We start from the raw sequence: 16,230 nt of genomic DNA, 5'->3' as shown, positions 1-16,230 counted from the left end.
CCTGGGGCTCCGGCACTGCAGGCAGATTCTTTACCATCTGAGCCACTAGGGAAGCCTTTAGCCCCTTAGCAGGCTTCAGTGTTGGAACTCAGGATGCCCCTCCAGAAGTTATTCAGAATTTGCTGACATCAGCCCTCATTCACGTGCACTCACTTTGTTTAGTGATGGCACTAATGCGAGGAGACGCGTAAAGTAGTTTGGTTTATGAAAGAGGGCATGGGAAGCGTGATGTTGTGAAAACAGCCCCTCACACCCTAATGGCTCATTCACACAGAAAACAAGCATCAGCCTGAAATTCAGTCCCTCCTCAAAGCTTAACAAGAGCAAACCGACTCAAGACCCCAGAAGCAGCAGTGTTCAGAATCACTGCTAGCTTGTACTCCTAAACTCTATGCCTACATTTACTGATAATTCTCTTTGCCAGTTGTAGCAATAGCTTTCTGTGGGGAGTCTTAAAGCTGGCTCTCTACGGCCTTGTGTATGAAATGTCCCTGATTTCTGGGGTTGTGTGTCGTCAGGTGAGAGTCCTCTTTCAAGTACGCCATAATAAAGTGATTGCCAGGCCTGGACCACTTTGATCGCAGTAGGGCAGTTGTTGACAGTATGCCAGACTACTATGATTCTTTTTTTTTTTTTGGATCCATTTAGGGAAGTTCAGAATTTTAGAATGAAAATACATGAAGTTATAGTCAGCTATAGCTGGTTGTTTTTTTTAAAAAACAGATGGCTTTAAAAGAGATGATCAAATCTATTCTTTAAAAGTCATTTTTAAAGTCAGGCATGTGATTCTGCTCTGTGTGTGTGTGTGTGTGTGTGTGTGTGTGTGTGTGTGTGTGTGTGTCTGTATATACCTTAACTCCTTATTTTTCAGATTTAATCAGAGAATGGGATACTTCACACTGCTAGATTTTCCAAGTAACTCTCCTAATCCTTTATGTACTACACTTTAACCTTTTTCGTTTTTATTTTCTAAAATGAAAATATTTCTATCCACATTGGATAGAAATCCTTTCAAAAAGTGTTCTGCATGTCTTAGGCTTCTTATCAAAATTCTTCTAAGTATAATTCTTTTACATGACCTAGGGTAGTCATAGTGAATGAGAGTTTTATACTATATTATAATTTGGTGAGAACATCTGACCTGATTCAGTGGTATGATTATTAATGGCACCGTTTTATGGTATTATATATTTCTTTGTTGTACTTTTGTCTTTCAGTCACTGATAACATTTAATTGGTTAGTTCTTAACTGTTGTCAATATGTCTAATAACATGGATTTTGGAGTGAAGCAACCTAGTTGGAAAACCATATTTTCAACTGTGTATGAAGACTTGAATAGATAACATAGTTTCCTCCTCCTCAAAAAAAAAAGAATAATACTGGCCTCAAGGCATTGTTGGAAGTCTTAAATGGAAAAATGCCTATAAATTCCTATCAGAAAGTCTTCTCAGGGTAGATGTAGCATATATATATATATATATACACATTATATATACACATATTATGTGTATATATAATGTATATATATAATCTCTATTTCCTTGACAGACATAATTGTATAGTATGTTCCATGAGATGCCAGAAGTTTGCTTTAAAGATACTTTGAAAAAGGTCAGTTTCATTCCAATCTCAAAGAAAGGCAGTGCCAAACTACTGCACAATTGCACTCATCTCACAAACTATCAAAGTAATGTCCAAAGTTCTCCGAGCTAGGCTTCAACAGTATGTGAAGTGAGATCTTTCAGATGTTCAATCTGGATTTAGAAAAGGCAGAGGAACCAGAGATCAAATTGCCAACGTCTGTTGGATCATAGAAAAAAGCAAGAGAGTTCCAGAAAACCATCTAGTTCCGGTTTATTGACTATGCCAAAGCCTTTGACTGTGTGGATCACAAAAAACTGGAAAATTCTGAAAGAGATGGGAATACCAGCCCACCTTACCTGCCTCCTGAGAAATCTGTATGCAGGTCAAGAAGCAACAGTTAGAAGTGAACAACAACAGTTAGAACATGGAACAAAGACTGGTTCCAAATTGGGAAAGGAGTATGTCAAGGCTATATAATTGTCACCCTGCTTATTTAACTTATATGCAGAATACATCATGTGAAATCCCCAGGCTGAATGAAGCACAAGCTGGAATCAAGATTACCAAGAGAAATATCAATAACCTCAAATACACAGATGACACCGCCCTGATGGCAGACAGTGAAGAGGAACTAAAGAGCCTCTTGATGAAAGTTAAAAAGGACAGTGAGAAAGCTGGCTTAAAACCCAACATTCAAAAAATGAAGATCATGGCTTCCAGTCTCATCACTTAATAGCAAATAGATGGAGAAACAGTGGAACAGTGACAGATTTTATTTTCTTGGGCTCCAAAGTCACTGCAGATGGTGACTGCAGCCATGAAATTAAAAAACACTTGCTCCTTGGAAGAAAAGCTATAACCAACTTAGACAGCATATTAAAAAGTACAGCAATTACTTCTCCAACAAAGGTCTGTTAGTCAAAGCTATGTTTTTTCTAGGTTTTTCCAGAAAAACCGGATGTGAGAGTTGAACTATAAAGAAAACTGAGCACCAAAGAATTGATGCTTTTGAACTGTGGTGTTGGAGAAAACTGTTGCGATTCCCTTGGACTGCAAAGAGATCAAAAGCAGTCAATCGTAACGGAAATCAGTCCTGAATGTTCATTGGAAGGACTGGTGCTGAAGCTGAAGCTCCAATACTTTGGCTACCTGATGCATAGAACTCACTCATTGGAAAAGACCCTGATGCTGGGAAAGATTGAAGGCAAAAGAGAAAGGGACGACAGAGGATGATGGTTGGATGGTATCACTGACTCAATGGACATGAATTTGACCAAGGTCTGAGAGTTGGTAATGGACAGGGAAGCCTGGTGTGCTGCAGTCCATGGGGTCGCAAAGAGTCGGACACAATTGAGTAACTGAACCGAACTGAACTGAACTTGAAACACAGAGTTCATGTTAATACGCTTTTGCTCCAGCTCTCTCCCCTCAGATGCTTTTCTAATTGCATTTTCTAGTTTATGGAGGTTGGAGAAAAGAGCTTTATGTTCATGAGGCGTACATATAAATTAAGAAATAGAGCTACCATGTGACCCTCAATCACACTCCTGGTTATATATCCAGAGAAAAACATCGTTGAAAGGATACATGCACCCGTGTTCATTGCAGCGCTGTTTAAAATAGCCAACACATGGAAGCAACCTACATGTCCACTGACGGAAGAATGGTAAAGAAGATGTGGTGTGTATCTATACACACACACACACACACACAGATACATATATACAATGAAATAGTAGTCAGCCATTAAAAGGAATCAAATAATGACATTTGTACCAACATGGATGGACCTGGAGATTCTCATACTGACTGAAATAAGCCAGAGACAGAAAGACAAATATCATCTGATACCACTTTTGTGTGGAATCTAAACAATGATATGAATGAACTTACTAAACAGAATGAGCCTCACAGAGAATGAACTTGTACTTGCTCGAGGGAAGAATGGGGAGAAGGGATAGATAGGGAGTTTGGGATGGATATGTACATACCGCTATATTTAAAATGGATAACCAACAAGGACCTACTCTACAGCACATGGAACTTTGCTTAATGTTATGTGGCAGCCTATAGAGAGAGGAGTTTGGGGGAGAATGGATACATGTGTATGTATGTGTGTATATATATATATATTTATGGCTGAGTCCCTTTGCTATTCACTTGAAACTGTCACAACATTGTTTGTTAATCAACTGTACCCCAGAACAAAAATAAACTGTTTAAAAATAAACAAATATTTTAAAATAAATCAATTGGCAGGGACTTCCCTGGTGGTCCAGTGATTAAGAATCTGCCTTACCATATACAGGGGACAAGGGTTAGATCCCTGGTGGGGGAACTAAGATCCCACATACCACATTCCATGGAGCAACTGAGCCTGCTCACCACAAGTGAAGATCCCACGTGCCACAACTAAGACCCAAATACAGCCAAATAAATTAAAAATAAAGAATCAATGGGTAATAGACGGACATGCTACAAAACCATCCTTGAAGAATTCACTTTAGTAATTTCATATACCCCTAGGGGTTTTAAAGTTTATTCTGGATCCTCAGGCATGTTTCAAATGTTTGCTAGCTAAAACAAGCATTGCTGGAAGGCATGCAGTCTTAGCACTTAGAAGGTACAACTCCGTAGCTAGCCTGGTGTCACCTTGGCCAATAAGTCCTTAAGAGTTGTGATATAATTAGCAATTTAGGTGATGACAGAGTGTCCTTTCTGAGTCACTGAGTGTACCCCAGGACATAGCTGGCCCCTGTGCTACCGCATGTTGATGGACACCATGCACAAAGGAGTGTGCCCTGCCCTGTCCCCACCTCGTCCCTCTCCCTTCAGTACACACTCTATTCAACGAAATGCCAAAATGCTACAACCCACATTCAGTCTGTGTTTGTCGTGCCTCCTCTTCTGTTCCCTACATATGTCAGTCTGAAACAATTACATAATGAGATGTATTATCAGGGTGTAACTGTCAAAAATGAAGAGACTAAGCACGAATAAGTATTATCCATTTATTAGCTGTGCTGCTCCTGGGTTCTCAAATCTATACCACACTACTGACCTTCAGATTTTATGCTCATACCCCCAGATTACCTGTATCTCAATAATGCAGCACTAGCAATGTTCAGGAAAAGGTATACAAAGTCAAAGGCAGATTAAAGTAGGGTTTCTTACCATATTTGTGCTATAGTCCTCTTTGCCATCCTGGTAAAATCTACTGATTCTTCCTTGGAGTAATGTTTTAAAATTCATTAAAAAAAATGTAAACACCAATACAGTATACTAACACATATATATGGAATTTAGAAAGATGGTAACAATAACCCTGTGTACGAGACAGAAATAGAGACACTGATGTACAGATCTGTCTTATGGACTCTGTGGGAGAGGGAGAGGGTGGTGAGATTTGGGAGAATGGCATTGAAACATGTATAATATCATGTATGAAACGAGTCGCCAGTCCAGATTCGATGCACGATACTGGATGCATGGGGCTGGTGCACTGGGATGACCCAGAGGGAGGGTATAGGGAGGGAGGAGGGAGGAGAGTTCAGGATGGGGAGTACGGGTATACCTGTGGCAGATTCATTTTGATGTTTGGCAAAACTAATACAATATTATAAAGTTTAAAAATAAAATTAAAAAAAAATGTAGGCTTCAAAGGAAATCCATAATATTGAAATGTTAAGATTTCAATTCAGTAATATATGTGCTTCTTTTCTAAATTTTTATTTGAGTATAGTTGATAAACAGTGGTGTGTGGCTCAGACAGTAAAAAATCTGCCTGCAATGCAGGAGACCCAGATTTGATCCCTGGGTGGGGAAGATCCCCTGAAGAAAGTGAAAGTGTTAGTCAGTCAGTCATGTCCGACTCTACGACACTGTGGACTATAGCCCACCAGGCTCCTCTGTCCATAGGATTCTCCAGGCAAGAATACTGGAGTGCGTTGCCATGCCCTCCTCCAGGGGATCTTCCTGACTCAGGAATTGAACCCATATCTCCTAAGTCTCCTGCATTCAGGCAGTTTCTTTACCCGCTCAACCATCAGGGAAACCTTCCAGCATTCTTGTCTGGGAAATCCTATGGACAGAGGCGCCTGGCAGGCTATAGCCCATGGGGTCACAAAGAGTCTGACACAATCAGTTATACATATGTGTGTGTGTGTGTGTGTATGTGTATCCACTCTTTTTTAGATTCTTTTCCCATTTTAATAAATTACTTTTAGAAATCTAGCAGAGGCTTAGTAATTATTAAGATGTCAAAGATTATAAAAATAGACTTTTAAAATATAAATAGAATTCTTAAATATAAAGTATAAATTTTTAAATATTGCAACAACTATAATGTGATATGGAAATATGTGTGATATCTATCAGTGACAAAGTCAGAGATATTTCTACTACAACTGTGGTTTCTTGCCTAAATTTATAATTGAAAGAAATTCTTAATTTTAATTAATGTTGGTAAAAAAAGTCATATTTTTCTGCATTCAGAATCACTGCCCCTGTGTTAAAAATCTTGTTCTACTATACCCAGTTTTTGTTTTTCATGACATCTGTTCCCTCTGAACACCTTTTCTAGACTTTCTATTTTAAAAATGGAAATACTAAATTTGGCAGATTTCCTCGCCTCTGTTATACCCATGGAGGCATTTGGAAAGATACGTTAACTCTTTCAGAAATGTACTGTTTTTCCTCTTCAAAAGCAACATTAAATTGATCAAAAGCACCACCTTCCTTGGAATAGAGACACTTCCTAGTATCAGGAGGTCAGGGTTTCTCAGTACTCAGCTGGAGACTCTCACAGGTAGACACACACGTGTATCTTCAGGCCTGGGTGAGACTTCTGCCTTCCTACCTATGACTGTACTTTCACACACGAGAAGGCTAACCAGATGCAATGACTGAGCATAATGTTGAATGTTAAGCTGCTCTACTTTCTTTTGTAACGGGGTTATTTAGAAACTGGTATTTCACGATCAACAGCAAACTGATTGTAGGAAACCTCACAGTATATGAGTATGGTGAGATTCTATAGTTGAAGTTCTTTTACAAACCAGCACACACAGTAAGGAATGAGTGCTCGGACATTATGTCTTTCAGGAAACTGTGATGCCATTAGGATCTATAGAGGCAGTACCAAAGTGAAACCCAGGCTTCCCAGGTGGCTCAGTGGGTAAGGAACCTGCCTGTAGAGCAGGAGATGCAGGAGACACGGGTTCGATCCCTGGGTCAGGAAGATTCCCTGGAGGAGGGCATGCCAACCCACTCCAGTATTCTTGCCTGGAGAATCCTATGGACAGAGGAGCCTGCTGGGCTATAGCTCAGGGGGTCACAAAGAGTCCGACGTGACTAAAGTGACTTAGCACGCAGATGCACTAAAGTTGAAAACCTCAGTGGCCAGAAATAGTTGAGATTTCACTCAAGCAGTCAGGCAGAGCTTGGCACTTTCTTTCTAAAGGTCTGAATAATAAACATTGTAGGCTTTCTGGGCCACATGGTTTCTGCTGCAGACACTCTCTTCTGCCATTATAGTGTGGAAGCAGACATAGACAAAACCTCAACCAACCAGTGTCTGCTTCCAACAAAAACTAATTAATGAATGCTCAAGTTTGAACTTAATGTATTTTCAGGTGTCACAGTGTATCAGTTTTTTCCCATTTGTAAACATGTAAAAACCACTCTTGCAAGCCATACATAAACAGACAGTGGGCTTGATTCAGTTCATGGGCTCAAAGCAGTAGCCACATAACAAACCAATTAAGGAGGTGAATCTGGTTGGTTATACCATCTCAAGGGGACCTGTGCTTAAAATAAATTTTAGCTAGCATGTGAAGTGAGGAAGTTTTGATGTTTCTAGATGATACCACAGGTAGAAATAAAATTCAAAATTATGTAGAAATTATCTTTGTCTGAAATCAGTGAGGACCCTGCCCCCAAAGACAGTATGTAAGAGGCAGCAGTTGTACACAGACCTTACAGGCTTTTGTATATAAAATTGTTGAAGTGTTATGGGAGCAAATTTGTGCAGCACAAATTAGAATTTCTTTTTTTTTTTCTGAATGCTTAATTAAAAAGAATATGTTGTTAATTTTGCACTAGTAAATATAACACTATTTCTATGCAGTTCTTTGTGTTAGCAAGAACATGAAAGGTTAAATGCCTACGTCTTCTAAATCTATAATCAAAGTCTTCATTACCAGTGATTAATGGTAGAATTGATTTTCGGAGCATTTTTGCAGGGAGAAAAACAAAGACAAATTAAAAGAAAGAAAAAAATCAGAAAGAGGGTGGTAGACAGTAGCAATATGGTGTAGATGCAGACAGTCCCCGTGATTCATGGAAAAGTTAGGGCTCACAGATTAACTCTGTCGTGAGGAAGTATTTCATTTCTTGTAGAACAGTTCCCATCCACCAGATCATTACAGAAATCAGTGTAAAATTTCACCTATTTAAGAACCAAGCAGTGGAAAACACAGAATACTGAACAGGAGCTTCGTTTCCGTGGTAGTTGTTGTTGTTGTTTTATAAATATCACCAGACACACATCTGGGGTTTTAGAGCTTGCCACAGTGCAGTTTTCTGGTTGACATATATCTAAGAAATGCGTATATTAACACCCAGGCTATAGAGCCAAGCACATTTTAGTGCCGGCTACAGCTGAAAGAATATGTTTCCATTCCTTGTCCATCTGTTCTTGGCAACATAAATTTAAACTAGAAACACAGAATAAGTTTGATGAGAAATCAGTCTAAATATGGTTTAGAACAGCAAGGTGAATGCTCTAAGATACTATGACTTGTTAGCCTTTGATTCAGTAGCTGGATAGTTGTGTCCACATGTGAAGAAACCTCCTGCTGCAGCTCGCGCTTAAAGTTTAAAAAACAATGGTTTTTAAAAGTCAGTTCAATTCAAAAAACGTACAGTGGATTGGTCACACAGTGTGTTTTCAGAGCTTAGATACAATGTGCTGAAGATCATGGGCCTAACAAATTTTGAAGTTTCAAAGTGCTGTTTACCACACACATGAACAACACTGAAAATATATCATTCATCTCTCTGAACTTTGTGCTAAAATGGATTCAGTAGTGGGAAATGAGGACTTTCTGTACAAAATGGAGTACATATAGCACACATATGCTGGTTTTGCTTCAAGTCCACGCTCAGCTATGACTAGTTATTACACGGTTAACTTGTATAATCATATCTTACCTTATACCACTCTATGCCACCCCTCCAGCTCTTTTTGCTACTGAAAACAGTATTAAACAATTTATTTGCATTTGAAAACATATGGGATTACATGAAAATATCATGATAGAAAAGGACCATATATGTGCACCTAAAATTTTGCCTTCAAATCAAGGGTTCGGGCATTCTGAGCCAGGTAAGTGAGTGGAGGGGCTGTGTGCCACCGTTGTGCTCTGTAGGGTTTTACTGATACGACTACATCCTCTGCTACTCTGGAGAGTGAAAGTTTGCAGGTTGGAAAGGGACCTTGCAGCTCACGCAGACACCACTGTCACTCCCTCAATAAGAAATACTTCTATCAGTTTTAAAAGTATCTCTCTTTGGTATGGCTGATTTACCAAATATAACATTGTGATTACACCTCAGATTTTGGCTCTGTCACTTCCTCTTTATGTTAATATAAATAAATTGAATTAACTTCTCTGATTTTAAGTTTCTCTGTCTGTAAATTCTAATAATCGTATTTGTCTTAAATTGGTTTTGCGAGGGGAGCAAGTGAGGTGATATGGAGCGAGTGATTAGGCAGTGACAGGTACTTTGGAAACACTCGACAAGCAGTACCTAATACAATTAACCTTTTTTTTTTTTTTTTACTGTCCTCTGGTTAAAAAAAGAAAAAACACTGTATTAATATGGTGATAATTATCTAACCTACTCTAGAATTTGGTAGCATATTCTTTACCATCAGGAAAACATTTCTTTTTTCAAGGTCAAGAAAAACTCTGCACAAGTTTACCTATGACTGTGGCGTAAAGAACGTGCCTGCCAATCCAGGAGACATATAAGAGATGTGGGTTCAATCCCTAAGTTGGAAATATCCCTTGAAGGAGGGCATGGCAACTCACTCCAGTATTGTTGCCTGGAAAATCCCATGGACAGAGGAGTTTGGCAGGCTGTATAGTCCATAGGGTTGCAAAGAGTTGGAGACAACTGAAGCAACTTAACCCGCACGTGGACAAGTCACTCAGTGATTTAATGCCTCAAGTCTTCTTATCTTTAAAATAAGAAACTTTAATCCCATGATCTCTAAGATCTTTTGTTTGACTAATTCAACAAAATCACGTTTGACAGCATGTCCTCATACTTTATTTATAGTACTGAAATGTGTATTTGCTGCCAAATGTCCGATGTGGGGGGTATAAATGTCCCATATATACATGTGGAATAATGTTAAGTTTGTTGATGTTAAAGCTACTGGTATATTTTTTGGCATAATTTGGCTCAGAATCCTTTCTTCCCATTTTGTTGTAGAATAAGCTGACAGCACATCTTTCCCCACAGCACCCCTGTGGGGAAAGGGGTGCTTAAACTGAGAGTTTCAGAAGACAGACAGGCCATCTTTTTGTTACTTTTAGTATAGTATCTCAGACAGAAGCTTTCTTTCTCAAGAAGCTTTTATTTTTCATTTCCATAGTGTCTAATGGAATGGCATTGTATGCATATACACTGTAATTTACAAGGCTTCTGTTTCCTTTCAGATCTGAGTGATCAGCTGCTGGAGGTGGTTGGCTTGGAAGGAGCCATGGAGATGGGGCAAATATACACAGGACTGAAAAGTGCTGGGAGGCGGCTGGCTCAGTGCTCCTCTGTTGTCATCAGGTATCCCTTTCTCTGTAATTCAGAAAGGAGGTTGACATGTGAAAAGTGAAGTGAAAGTATTAGTCACTCACTCTTTGTGACCCCGTGGTCTGTAGCCTGCCAGGTTTCTCTGTACATGGGATTCTCCAGGCAAGAATATATAGTGGGTGGCCATTCCCTTCTCCAGGGGATCTTCCTGACCCAGGGATTTGATCCCCAGTCTCCTGCATTGCAGACGGATTCTTTACTGTCAAGCCACCAGAGATGGCATAACTACAAATTATTTAGATTAATGTTATATAAGATTTTGATAATGATTTCGTTTCATCTATACATTGTTATCAATGATTAATACTGATACATTTCAAAATAATAGAAATTGACAGAATTTATAAAGATTTGATTCACTGTTACTTACCATGTTCATTGGAATTTGATAATCTTTTGTTGAGACCATGGATACAATTCTAACATACAAATTCTATCTCCTCTAGTCTGGTACACACACGGTTGAATTTACAGAAGCATTGAAGTATCTACTAGGCAAACTACCCAATGAAAATGCTGTTAAGGCATCATTAACATACATTCTTTCATGAAGTCTACCATTGCTTCTATAAATTAAATAATTATTATGAAGTAAAATGTTATATGTATATTGCATTTAAATCTTTTGAAAACCCTTTTTCAAAATTATGCCTGTAAAACAAAAGTCTAATATTACACTAACATGAAACTACAGATTATAGCACAGATATAACTGATGTTATATTAACATATATGAAAGTTAATACTGGAAAATGTGAGATATCAAACACTTTTCCTCCACATTTGCAACATGCGATTGCATGAAAACAAGGAGGCTCATTTTGCTGTTGTTCTTATTCAGTCACACAGTCATGTCTGACTGTTTGCCACCCCATGGACTACAGCACACCAGGCTTCCCTGTCCTTCACTATCTCCCTGAGTTTGCTCAAACGCATATCCATTGAGTTGATGATGCATTCAACCATCTCATCCTCTGAGGCCCCTTCTCCTTTTGCCTTCTATCTTTCCCAGAATTAGGGTCTTTTCCAATGAGTGGCTTTTCACATCTGGTGGTCAAAGTACTGGAGCTTCACCTTTTACATCAGTCCTTCTAGTGAATATTCAGGGCTGATTTCATTTTGAATTGACTGATTTGATCTCCTTGCAGTCCATGGGACTCTCAAGAGTCTTCTCCAATACCATATTTCAAAAGCATCAATTCTTCAGCGCTCAACCTTCTTTATGGTCCAACGCTCATCCATGCATGACTTCTGGAAAAAACAAACCTTTGACTATACAGACCATTGCTGGCAGAGTGATATCTCTGCTTTTCTATATGCTGTTTAGGTTTGTCATAGCTTTTCTTCCAAGAAGCAAGCATCTTAATTTCATGGCTGCAGTCATTGTCTGCAGTGATGTTGGAGCCCAAGAAAATAAAGTCTGTCACTGTTTCCATTTTTCCCCATCTTTTTGCCATGAAATAATGGGATTGGATGCCATGATCTTCGTTATTTGAATGTTGAGTTTTAAACCAGCTTTTTCACCGTGCTCTTTAATCTTCATCAAGGAGTCCTTTAGTTCCTCTTTGCTTCCTGCCATTAGGGTGGTGTCATCTGTATATCTGAGATTATTGATATTTCTTCTGGCAATCTTGATTCCAGCTTGTGCTTCCTCCAGCCCAGCATTTCACATGATATACCCTGTATAGAAGTTGAATAAGCAGAGTGACAATACACAACCTTGACATACTGCTTTCCCAGTTTGGAACCAGTCTGTTGTTCCATGTCCAAGTCTAACTGTTGCTTCTTGACTTGCATATAGGTTTCTCGGAAGGCAGGTCAGGTGGTCTGGTATTCCCATCTCTTGAAGAATTTTCCACAGTTTGTTGTGATCCACACAGTCAAAGGCTTTAGTGTAGTCAATGAAGCAGATGTTTTTCTGGAATTCTCTTGCTTTTCCTATGAACAACAGATGTTGGCAATTTGATCTCTGGTTCTTCTGCCTTTTCTAAGTCCAGCTTGTATATCTGGAAGTTCTCAGTTCATATATTGCTGAAGCCTAGCTTGAAGGATTTTGAGCATTACGTTGCTAACATGAAATGAGTGTAATTGTGCTGTAGTTTGAACATTCTTTAGCATTGCCCTTCTTTGAGATTTAAATGAAAACTGACTTTTTCCAGTCCTGTGGTCACTGCTGAGTTTTCCAAATTTGCTGAGATATTGAGTGAAGCACTTTCACAGCATTATCTTTTGGGATTTGAAATAGCTCAGCTGGAATTCCATCACCTCCACTAGCTTTGTTCGTAGTAATGCTTCCTAAGGCCCACTTGACGTTACACTCTAGGATATCAGGCTCTAGGTGAGTGACTACATCATTGTGATTATCCGAGTCATTAAGACCTTTCTTATATAGTTCTTCTGTGTATTTATACCACCTCTTCTTAATGTCTCCTGGTTCTATTAGGGCCAGACTGTTTCTGTCCTTTATTACACCCATCTTTGCATGAAATGTTCCCTTGGTATCTCTAATTTTCTTTCTTTTTTTTTTTTTTTCTTCCAATTTTATTTTATTTTTAAACTTTACATAATTGTATTAGTTTTGCCAAATATCAAAATGAATCCGCCACAGGTATACATGTGTTCCCCATCCCGAACCCTCCTCCCTCCTCCCTCCCCATACCATCCCTCTGGGCCGTCCCAGTGCACCAGCCCCAAGCATCCAGCATCATGCATTGAACCTGGACTGGCAACTCGTTTCCTACATGATATTTTACATGTTTCATTGCCATTCTCCCACATCTTCCCACCCTCTCCCTCTCCCACAGAGTCCATAAGACTGTTCTATACATCAGTGTCTCTTTTGCTGTCTCGTACACCGGGTTATTGTTACCATCTTTCTAAATTCCATATATATGCGTTAGTATACTGTATTTATGTTTTTCCTTCTGGCTTATTTCACTCTGTATAATAGGCTCCAGTTTCATCCACCTCATTAGAACCGATTCAAATGTATTCTTTTTAATGGCTGAGTAATACTCCATTGTGTATATGTACCACAGCTTTCTTATCCATTCATCTGCTGATGGACATCTAGGTTGCTTCCACGTCTTGGCTATTATAAACAGTGCTGCGATGAACATTGGGGTACATTGGGGTGAACATTGGTCTAATTTTCTTGAAGAGATCTCTAGTCTTCTATTGTTTTCCTCTATTTCTTTTCATTGTTCATTTAAGAAGGCTTTTTCACCTCTCCTTGCTGTTCTTTGGAACTCTGCATTCAGAGGGGTATATCTTTCTCTTTCTCCTTTGCCTTTTGCTTCTCTTCTTTTCTAAGCTATTGGTAAAATCTTCTAAGACAACTGCTTTGCCTTCTTGCTTTCCCCCCCGCGCCGCTTTGGGATGATTTTGGTCACTGACTCCTATACAGTACTACAAACTTTCAACCATAGTTCTTCAGGCACTCTATCAGATCTAATCCCTTGAATATATTTGTTACTTCCACTATATAATCATAAAGGATTTTCTTTAGGTCATACCTGAAGGGCCTACTGGTTTTCCCTAAACCCTGAATTTTGCAATGAGGAGTTCATGATCTGAGCCACAGTCAGTGCCCGATCTTGTTTTTACTGACTGTATAGAGCTTCTCCATCTTCAACTGGAAAGAATATAATCAGTCTGATTTTGGTATTGACCATATGGTGATATACATATGTAGAGTCATCTTTTATGTTGTTGAAAGGGTTAGCTCTTGGCAAAACTCTGTTAGGCCTTGCCCTACTTCATTTTGTACTCCAAGGACAAACGTGCCTGTTACTCTAGGTATCTCTTGACTTTCTACTTTTGCATTCCAGTCACCTATGATGAAAAGGACATCTCTTTTTGGTGTTAGTTCTAGGGGGTCTTATAGGTCTTCTTAGAACCACTTAGCTTCAGCTTCTTCAGCATTAGTGTTTGGGGCATAGACTTGGATTAGTGTAATGTTGAATGATTTGCCTTGGAAACAAACCAAGTAATTTGGATTGTGTCATTAACTATACACCCTACATTTGTCTTTTGTTATCCAGAACTTTTTGTGTATATCATCACATTTACCAGGAAGCACTTAACATATTTGTAACTAAGGTACAGGGTATTCATTGATAGTCAAGGTTTGTGCTCAGTCATATCCAGCTCTTTGTGATCTCATGGATTGTAGCCCACCAGTCTCCTCTGTCCATGTGGTTCTCCATGCAAGAATACTGGAGTAGGCCACCACCTTCTCCTCCAGGGAAATCTTCCTGGCCCAAGGATTGAACCTGCATCTCCTGAATTGGCAGGCAGATTCTTCACCATTGATCCTCCTGGGGAGCCCAAGTCAAGAGCTGAAGTTCCTTTTATAAAAGATTACTTGAGAACAGAACCCAGCTTTTACCATATTTGCATTCCCTGGTCTCACCATTTTATATGGGACATATAGTCTGCTGTATAAAGTATTTCTGTGCTAGACTTGGATTGTTTTTTTTTTTTTTTCTCCAGGACCAGCAAGTCTCTGCCAATGCAGATTGATGGGGAACCATGGATGCAGACCCCATGCACTGTGAGTACAGAGTAATTAAAAGCTATGTCACTTTCCTGTTTGTTTCCCAGATATTATATCCTGCCATAGCTAACTAATCATATACTCCTATAAGTAAATAATCACAATACCTAAGCTTTGGACCTATCTCCAAGAGCCTTTTTTGCTTTGTTTTTTGTTTTTTTATATGACAGAGCCATTGCATTCAGGTTTTAGGCAATATATGCCTTTGGCAATGATTGAGAGTTGAATGCTTATGTTAGCCAAAGTGTAATCTTTAGATACCATAGTTATCTATATATAACCACATATAACCACAGTTATAAACTGTGAAACTAAACAAATTTGTTAAGGTTTCTCTTAACCTTTCTTGTAATTATTTCCAAATACCTTATAGGAAAAATATTTATGGGACCTTCAGACATGATTCTTCCTAAATGTATTACTCATCTCTTCTTTGCCTCCAGTTGGAATTTGAGAGCTTCCTTATCTATAGAAAGACTGCATTATAGTGTCTTTATGTGAGATATTATTTAATTCAGACATTTAGACCTCACTAAATTTCATTTTTAAGTGAATATTACATTTCAATAATATGTTAGGTGCTAATCTTGGCACTAAAAATAGAACTCTGATCACATAATAAAACATTAGAGTAATAAGAACATGAAATAGAATGTATTCAATAATATAATTGTCCTCAAGGAACTTACATTCTGATAATAGGAGATTAAGTAAATTAATAAATCAATAAATATAGAGAAACATGCATAATATAACTTTTGATTACAAGAGGTATGAAATATGATGAAGAGGAACTGAAGATGGAGTATGAAAAAGACTGCTTTAGGTAAGTGTGTCTGGGAGGCCTTTTTCAAAGACGGATCCAAAAGCTCAGTGTGTTAAACAGTAAGAGGGATGGTGTGACCAAAGTTTCAGATGTGGGGTGAGAGTGTAAGAGGCAAAGTAGAAAAGATGGGCAGGAGACAGAGTAGAAAAAAATGATGGTGAACAATTAACATCCGATTCAGAGTACAATAGGAAGCTGCTGAAGGCTTTACGCATCATCTGACTTACATTTTTAAAGTTCACCTTAACTGCTGTGTGGAGAATGGATTGTATTGAGTAGCAACTGGGACATAGGGTTCAACAAAGCGCTCTGAGCTTGGACAGCAATAGTGGCTAGGAAGTGGGTGGATTTGAGGTACATTCTGGGGGTGAAAGGAGAATTTGT

At 38.8% G+C, this 16,230-nt stretch overlaps 1 protein-coding gene across 7 annotated transcripts in view; it reads left to right on the top strand.

Annotated features, from left to right (window-relative positions):
• DGKB (diacylglycerol kinase beta) overlaps nt 1–16,230 on the top strand; it is an 869,212-nt gene that overhangs the window by 817,239 nt on the left and 35,743 nt on the right. For all 7 annotated transcript variants that reach the window (XM_061413599.1, XM_061413603.1, XM_061413600.1 and 4 more), the window contains 2 exons: nt 10,315–10,435; nt 14,957–15,017. In XM_061413599.1, coding sequence (XP_061269583.1) covers nt 10,315–10,435; nt 14,957–15,017 — 182 coding nt within the window. The remainder of the gene's footprint in view (nt 1–10,314; nt 10,436–14,956; nt 15,018–16,230) is intronic.

This window comes from Bos javanicus, chromosome 4 (genome assembly GCF_032452875.1).
Source record: "Bos javanicus breed banteng chromosome 4, ARS-OSU_banteng_1.0, whole genome shotgun sequence".
Lineage (NCBI taxonomy): Eukaryota > Metazoa > Chordata > Mammalia > Artiodactyla > Bovidae > Bos > Bos javanicus.
This window is presented reverse-complemented; position numbering and strand designations above follow the sequence as displayed.